General features: G+C 34.6%; 1 protein-coding gene across 2 annotated transcripts; it reads right to left on the reverse strand.

Annotated features, from left to right (window-relative positions):
- Positions 1-651: 651 nt before the first annotated feature.
- Positions 652-8,060, reverse strand: LOC114381238. 2 transcript variants are annotated; one of them, XR_003659972.1, is made up of 3 exons: positions 7,315-8,060; positions 1,025-1,100; positions 652-904 (listed from the first exon to the last, which is right to left on the reverse strand). XR_003659972.1 is itself a non-coding variant. In XM_028340447.1 (2 exons), the coding sequence occupies exon 1, from the start codon at positions 7,919-7,921 to the stop codon at positions 7,319-7,321; it is 603 nt and encodes a 200-aa protein (XP_028196248.1). In that variant the 5' UTR covers positions 7,922-8,060; the 3' UTR covers positions 1,107-6,060; positions 7,315-7,318. The 2 variants fall into 2 exon arrangements, 1 of the variants encoding a protein (XP_028196248.1); XM_028340447.1 differs by lacking the exons at positions 652-904; positions 1,025-1,100 and adding an exon at positions 1,107-6,060.
- Positions 8,061-8,849: the final 789 nt, after the last annotated feature.

Here is an 8,849-nt window from a genome sequence, read left to right on the forward strand (position 1 = left end):
TTATGTTTCTTGAAAGTTAGTGACAAAATATGTCAAATTAATTTGTTAGAGAATAAAATTCACCAAAAAATTAAAAAAAATGAGATAAAAAATGCAATTAAGCCTAAATAAAAATATATTTTGAGTGTCATTGCAATATTAATTAATTATGAGATATTTTTATTATATCCTTAATTATTTATTGTGAAGTGAGAAAATAAAAAAAACATACGAGACAAAATTCCAGAATTTTTTTATGAAATCTAAAATATTAGTTGTATTTTAATAACATGATAATAATAAAAAATATTAATTATATTTTTTAATTTCTCTATCAATATTTTAAGAATTGATTTAGTGATCAAGATAGGATATGATAATTATTCTTATCCCATTCTATTGTAATACGTTTGGTACATCAATATTCTAAATTAGCTTTATTTTTTAGGTAATACCACATATTTTTATGAAATTATTAATTCTGAAATAGAAATTATTTTTTTAAAACAAAACAATCCATTACCCTACCCTGCCACGGTCTGTGTTTGTTTCTCTCTGGTGCATTTGCCCTTTTCTTTTTGCATCACCATGTCGGACCAACTGCTACTTTGTTAGTCAATGTGAATCTTATTTACTAGCAGTTTTTTTTAGATGAATTTACTAGTTGTTTGCTTTGCTAGAAAATGACACAAATCTTATTCATAAAATATACCAATCACAATTTATAAGAGGCCCAATGGCATAGAAATTCCGAGAGCTGCACTTATTAACTGCTGTGAGTCATGTAAACCTTTTTATTTTCTATACACAATTTAGCATAGTAATGACACCAAAATATGATTACGCAGCTTCAGTAAATCCTTAGGTAGATTGCCATAGTCAAACTCCGAGTCATATGCTCCCAAGAAGAAATCTCCAAAGAACCCTGCAACCAACCATACAACGACTGTCATGCGTTTACGTTATAATAGTAATAATAATGTGATTAAGTGCATAAGCATAATTGATAGTTATCCAATAACGATATACGATAATTATTCATTACCAAGAGAAACCCAGTGGAGGAGGCACTTCCAGAATTGATAGCAAACAGTACAGCAGCCTTCAACTCTTAGGATATACTGAGAAGAAAAAAGGAATATTAGATGTTTGAAATGTTAAGTAATTGTAGGCAAAAATGAATTGCAACAGCCAACGGAAACCCTGCTAATATTTAGTTGTCAAGCATTTGTATGAAAAGGAATAAATGAAACTAGGAGGGAAAATTGGACAAAGCCGATTACACCAACATGGTTGATAAGAAGAGCTAAAATGAAGCAAATGAGGTTGAAATATAATAGACCTGCCAATGAACTTTGCGAGAAAGTGGACCATAAATGTGGTCAGTCAATGCCACCAAAGACAATCTCGCCCCATATCTTTGCCAATGGATCTTGATTTAGCCAAAAATAAAACATTTTGACCCAAGGGCCTTTGCTCTATCATATTATACCAGTATTCATAAAACTAATCACTGCATTTGAGACATCAACAACTCAAGAAACTGGGGAGTTGATTTTTCTTCTACCCCATTAACATAAAGACAGTCACAGCACTAAGCATGCACCCTTGTTCAGTCATTATGAAGGGAAAAATCAAGACCGCATATAGAAAGGTAAATAAATAGACCCAAACAGATTTATAGGGTTAGGATTATTTGCAAAGGAACCACACTGGCCTCATCTATCCAGCCAGGAATCCAAGTCCAGGTATCTCATCAAAGTGAAGAGCTGAAAATGCTAAATATCCTTCCTTTGTAATCTCGGAAAATTCACGGAGAATGGGAAGTACAAAGTACAAACATATTTATAACATATAAAACTCAATCAATCACCATAATGATTAAAAAGTTAGAGTTAACCAAATGCCAAAAGTTGTGCGGAGGTTCTTTATTGAATCTTCTCAGACATTGAACATTAGGACAAATCATTTTCGAAAACCCGATAAGCAAGGAGGAGTATTAACAACAAGAAACTTTCAAACCCGTTATCAGGAAAGACCGAAAAAGATCTGTACTTGTTCAGGTGTTAACAGAAGAATCACAGAAACAATTTACACAATCTCCAGCAATGCCCATGTGTTAATTTTAGAGCATTCGACACCAGCAGTTCCTGCGTGGTTCTCAATTTGCAGTTATCTGGTGTATCTGGTCAGACAGAAATGCTAGAATCTTTATCGGTCATCAGTTGACTCTTGAGTCCATTCAGGATCAACCAGTTCATGTAGCTTCTTTGTGGTGTTCTGCTAATGGTCTTGTTAAAGGGGTATCTTTATTAGACCTTCAGAGAGATCAAAGTGTCATGTTGCATTTTACTTGTTATTAGTTTATTGTCTTTTTCCTTTTTTTCATGGTATAGTTCTCAATGATTTCTTATCCTAAAACATTTATACCTATCTTTTCAATCTTAATGAATTTTGTGTGTGAGTGTGTGTGTGTTTTTTTTTTAAAGCTACAATTAGGAACAAGAAGAAAAAAGATAAAAGGAAGAACCTTGTTCGTGATTCTGTGCAGTTTAGTTGAATTGTAATGCATATGACAATCGACTGAGAGTCGGTGTCTAAAGATTCCAATCAAATGCATATCCCTTTCTATGGATCTCCTCTACCACATTGTAGCATAAGTTGCTGTAAGTATTGCAAATAGGCAAGTTTTCTCATTAAACATAATCATCCAACTACTGAAATTCCTAAATGTCTTGTACTGGCTTTTCTTTGCTAACATTGAACACAATTTATCAGGTTGAGCTGTGGAATAGGACATGGGTATGAAACATATACATTCCATCATTGGCAGGCACAAGTAAATTAAATTAAAGCAAATGGTTATAAAGTGTAAACCAGATAATAATGAAAAAAAAAACCCGGATTATTACTTCCCTCTGAAGTCTAAATGGTGTAAGAATGACACTGACATAGAAATGTATGATTAAATAAAGCAGAAAGGACTAATGACACATAGGTTAAGCCTTTACTGAAGAAAGGAAATAAAAAAGGCAAGGGTTGCGATGTATCTACATTTTGAGATGTAAGTTTCGCTTACAGATGATATTATTAGTTTACGTGGTGAATTTCTCATCTGGAAGAGCAGATTAAGTATTGACAATATCCATGAACTGATTAAGGAGAGAAATTGAAGCAAAAAATGTATTATAGGCCATGAATCAATTTAAGTATTAACAATTTAAATAGTTAGTCACTTAGTGGAATTATAAGCAATCCCAATATAATAACATTCAAAATCACACCCAGTAGTTTGATCTATAATAAGAAAATATCCCACTTCAACAGAAGAAAATTAGAAGAAATGAAATATGACTTTCATTGAATGTTTTGAAATTTTAGCTTCTGTTCTTTATGGATGATTTGTTATGCTTTTATGGTATATGCTGGGCATATTGTGGAATCACACCCAATAATTAGCATATAGTGGAATGATAAACAATCCCAATATAATAACATTCAATATCATAACCTGTTGTATGATCTATAATAAGAAAATTTCCCATTTCAACAGAGAAAAAAATTAAGAGAAATGAAATATAACTTTAAATGAATGTTTTGAAAATTTAGCTTGTGTTCTTTATGGATGATTTGTTATGCTTTTATGGCAAATGTTAGGTCTGCTTGGATCAAATTCTCATTAACAACATTAATGGCTTAGTTAGAAGTAAAGAGGCTAAGCATTTTAGACAATTTTTTGTTATTACATTTAGTTGTTTGAGTGGGGAAGTAAAGAGGCTAAGTTTATATGCAATATGTGCTACTATTGCATTTGATGGGACCATAATATTCAAGTTTTCTTTGGGTAAGCATCTCTGATTTGGGATAATATTAGGCACTTAAAATTATAGTGTTAGATTTCATCTTAAAACTAATTGACATTACCAGAAGTTTCCCAAAAGGTATATAAACCGCACCTCAGTAATTAAATAGGCAATGTGGGACTTTACAACAACTCCCACCACAGATGCCTGTCGGACCAGACAGTACACAAATGAAACTATGAAAACAAAAGAAATCCCTCCCTCAAACGACAAGTTCAAAAGGAATAAACTTTTGAATATCATTTACTGATTCGAAATACAAGAACTTATCCACTTATAAAGGTTAATGATAATATAAATAGGATCTAGTACTTACAGGCTATAAATTTCAAAGATATGCACAGGAAATATTCTGTCCTAAATTAATGCTAATTACATTTACATATTTAAAACAGATAGTAGAGTTGTGATCAAGTAGGTTTATGTTAGAAAGAAGGGGAATGGACCTGCAGCTAATTAGGTCCATTAAGGGTGGATTTCGATTATAAATTGTAGACCAGTAGTTGCCTACAAAAGGGAACTTTTGGTGATTAAGAAAGCAGTGTAAGGAGTGGATCCACACCTCTCAAAATATATGGAATCGTGTACTGTTTCCCTAGTTTCATTCAATAAGCAAATGTTCTTTCAACTACAATATCAAGCTTTAGAAAATGTTTTAAAAAGAAAAATCTTATGAGTGAGTAAATATTTATGTTGACTTAAGTCATCATATTGTTTTGTCACCTTGTGGAAGATTAACGGTTTAACAGAATGCCCCTATTTATAATCAAACTAACTAGCTAACTAATGGAATAACTGACTAGCAGCTGTTCTTATTCAACTCTCATTATACATCCTAACAACAGGGGGTAGTACTGTCTAGTGTCTACCACAACCACAAGAAAGCAGATGGATAAACAAGCACTAGTATCAAAAGAGAAAATTGCTGGAATGCAACAGTTTGAAGATAAGAAAAATGAACTGAAAGGTTGAACCCGACTTTATAAAAAAAAAAAAATCAACATTATGGTGGTAAACAAATCCAATCTGTTGGGCATCCACATAACCTTTCAAAAGGCAATATCCCCAGTTCATCCACTCATGTTTTGAATGAAGCCAGGACATATGTTAAGCATTTATACCCTCACTTGATCACTCCCAATGATTTGGATTGATCTTATTATGTGAAGAACCCTGTTGCATTTCTTTAAAGTGATTCTACACAAGACATTGGAAGTAGGAGCCAAGACATATTGAACTTCATACAGAAAAGTTATTATGCATGGGTACTCCCAAAAGTTGTTGTACCCACACTGGGTACATATTCAGTACCAGTACTTATTGGGTACCAAGGCTACCCCACCCAATACTCACTTATGCCTCAAGAACAAGTCAGTCCATACACAACACCAAGTTTTGTTGCTTAGTTGTTTGGTTCCTTACTAAACCAAACAAATTACTGTTTCACTCCCTTCAACTTGTATTTTCTTTAAATATTTTTGCTATTTGAGTAAGAAAATAAGAGAATGGTATTTATATTATGACTTTAATACTTTATGTTTTTAAATTTCTTATGATAATATCCTCTCATACCCATACCTTTAGAAAATTCGTTGTGTACCTGCACTTGTACCCATATCCATGAAACACACTAGAAAAGCCATTGACAAAGAGCTTTTCCCAATTTAGATGTTATCCTGCCTTAGAGGTTAACTTTCCACTTGATATCAAGGAAGAGCAGCATACAGGAATAACTTATTTTCAGATTTCAGTTCATCTTTTTTTATCTTCAAACTTTTTTTTTTTTATCAGCAAATATAATATATGTATATATTGAAGTACCAGAGGTACAAAGAGTACATAATTGTGATAGTCCATACAATTGGTTCTGGATATCAGGCTTAATACAATCTTGATAGGAACCAAAAGCTGACTACATACAAGAGTCTATATCTACTGTTATCCTATGGTTGCTATCCTCGGCTAATACACACAACCAACTCTAAGATTACTTGACCATTGGTTAAAATGGGTTGTAAAATCTTTCTCCAAACTTCTAAGCCATGTCCAGAGTAAGAATGCTGCATCATCCAACAATTTATTGCCATTGAAGGTTTCATTGGAAAACAGTATTTTGTTCCTCTGCTGTCATATGGACCATGTCAAAGCCAACCACCATCATTGCCACCAATTGACCCTTATTCCACCAGCCAAACCAGTTACATGTCAAAGCCAACCTCTGTTGCATTCCAGCAATTTTCTCTTATATTATTTATATAAAAAAATGAACTGAAATCTGAAAATAAGCTAAATGTTGGAATCTAATGAAAGCAACACACTAGTACATATCCCAAACTAAAAGTGTAATAATGATGAGGGAAAGGAAAAAACCTACAGCCTGCAAGAACAATATATGCTTCTTTATCAGCAGCCTTGATTCCTAAAGTAGCATCCCTAACATGTTTGGCATATTTGCACTAAACCATTCATTTGCTATCAGTTTTCAGAAGGCTGAAGTTTGTACTAATTTATTGAGTAATCTCACATAAGGTCATTAATCACTGATTTTGATATAGAATTTAGGTGGGGAAGAGAAAGAAACAAAAAGAAAGAGGGGATGAGAGAAGAATAACGGAACAGAGAGGAGAGAGAGCGGAAAGAAACAGGTAGCAGAGAAACCGTGCACTGCACTTCTTGATTACCAGTTCAGTCTCTATCTAAAATACATCAGCCATTCATTATTTATTGGCAGCAACCCAACAGTTTACAGTTATAAAATCCTAACTGATAATAGCTGCCCAACAAACCAACTAACATTCTTTTCTTATTTATATTTACATATCAATTTTATCATAAACCAGACTAAAAGTAAGTCTTTAACTCTTATATTATTTATTACTAACACCAAAACCCCAGAGACCAAAAAAGAGGAAAAGAAAAAAACCCAGAAATTTCAAATCCAATTGAGACAAGTTACAAGAAAGATGTTATTTTCATCTAATCAATGAGAATTCAGGGCAAGGAATAACTGAGCTGAAAATTTTACCACCAACTGCAACGGGTCTCTGAGTTGGAGGTAACCAGACACACAATTACTGGTGAAGCAGATTGACAAACGCATAGATCAACCATGACACAAATACAGCATCCATTCCATACAACGCAAGGCCAATATCCAATTATCCACCACATAATTCACTTTTTTAAATGATAAATAAGTGCATCGTAAGTATCACAACATGGCATGCAACGACTGCATTCGTATGAGGTAAAACACAAGTACCAATGCTTGACATTTCAATATTCCAACCATGCAACCACTAGCCCTAACCAAAAACCTGCAACAATCAGCACCCGGCCAACCAACCAACCAACCAAAAGCAAAGCAGAAATTCCACAACATTATCATCATCATCATAACAACAACAACCAAATCCACATTCCAAATATTATTGCAGGTTTAATGGCAACAATGAATTGTTCGAAGAAGTACACTATTACGCGCCACGCCTCCGGCCAGCAGAAACGGTGCCGTTCTGTTCCTCCTCGTCCTGCTCCGCCTGCTCCCTGGCGAGGATCTCCGCGAGATGCTCCAGCGCGTCCTTCGCCCTCTTCCTGGCCACGGCGGCCTCCCTGGCGCGACGTTCCGCATCGAACCGTGCCACGGCGGCCGCCTTGCTCATGGACACGGCAGCGATCCGGGCAGCAGTGACGAGCACCTTGGCGGACTGGACGTCGACGGCTCCGGTCTTGCGGTCGGGGAGTTTGAAGTAGGTGAAGTTAGAATCGAGACAAGTAGGGCAGAAGAACGGTGGTGCTGGCGCGGGTGCAGCGGAGGGGTTGGTGGAGGGGAACGCACAGGAACGGTGTGCGACGGCGGGGCAGCGGACGCACATGAGGCGGTGGTGGGGAGGGAGGGGCGAGTCGTCGTGGAGTTCGAAGCAGAGAGGGCAGAAGAGGCCAGGGTGCTGCTTGAGGACGCAGTTGGTGCAGTGGCGGCAGGTGTGGGCGCGGTGGCGGATGTTGTGGATGGTCAGAGATAGGGTTTGGGTGGCGCCGCAGATGTCACAGGGCGACAGAGAGGATTGCCGTGAGTTCATGGCGGAGGAAGAGAGAGCCTCCGTACGTACGTGGCTGGCGAGTGGTTCCAACGGTAACCCTAGAAATTCAAGAGAACGAGAAAAAGAGAAATGGGATTAGGAAAAATGGTGGGAACGACTAAGCGCTGCTTTTGCCAACGGTTTTGTAGTTTTAAACCTTCGCTGACTTCATTACTATTGCCTTTTTCCCAATTTTTTTACCCTATCTAAATCGTAAGAAACAAGGTCCAAAAGGAAAACATGAGATTAAATTAATCGATACTCTATTACACTAACAAGCGAATAAATTTTAGTTTTAAAGTGACTTTTAAAATAATTATTATTATTTTTACTTGCAAAAATAGTTATTATCAAAATTAACAAATTTATCATTCTTTAATCAGATAACAATACCAATTAAAAAAAAACTTTATAATGTTAGTACATTTTTTTTCATGGGGTCTAAACCATTATAAAAAGTTATGATAACGCAGGTGTATACAGAAGGAATAATTTAAGGAATTATTTAATGTTTAATCATGTAAATTATGATATTTTGTGACGTGAGTTTGAGTTTATTATTTGATGATAAAAACTGACATCTTATTTAATTATATCATTAATGCCAGAATCTCTTTATTTATTATTTTTACTCCTTTTAAATTTTTCTTCAAGCTTACTTTTCCCTTTTTCTCATCACGTTATTAGTTCTTTATATTTTTTTCTTAAATATATACACTTCAAAAAATATGAAAAAAAGTTGTATATTAATTTTTTTTATAAAATATTAAAATTTATTTAAGATTTCATTTTATACAAACATTTAATCATTGATAAAATTATTCATTCATAAATTTGTATACATTAATGAATGCATATTTAAATGGTTAAAAATACAATTTAAAAAACTTTTAATATGAAAAATAAGATAAGGTTAGACCTCAAAATA

The sequence above is a fragment of the Glycine soja genome, chromosome 13 (assembly GCF_004193775.1).
Source record: "Glycine soja cultivar W05 chromosome 13, ASM419377v2, whole genome shotgun sequence".
Classification (NCBI taxonomy): domain Eukaryota; kingdom Viridiplantae; phylum Streptophyta; class Magnoliopsida; order Fabales; family Fabaceae; genus Glycine; species Glycine soja.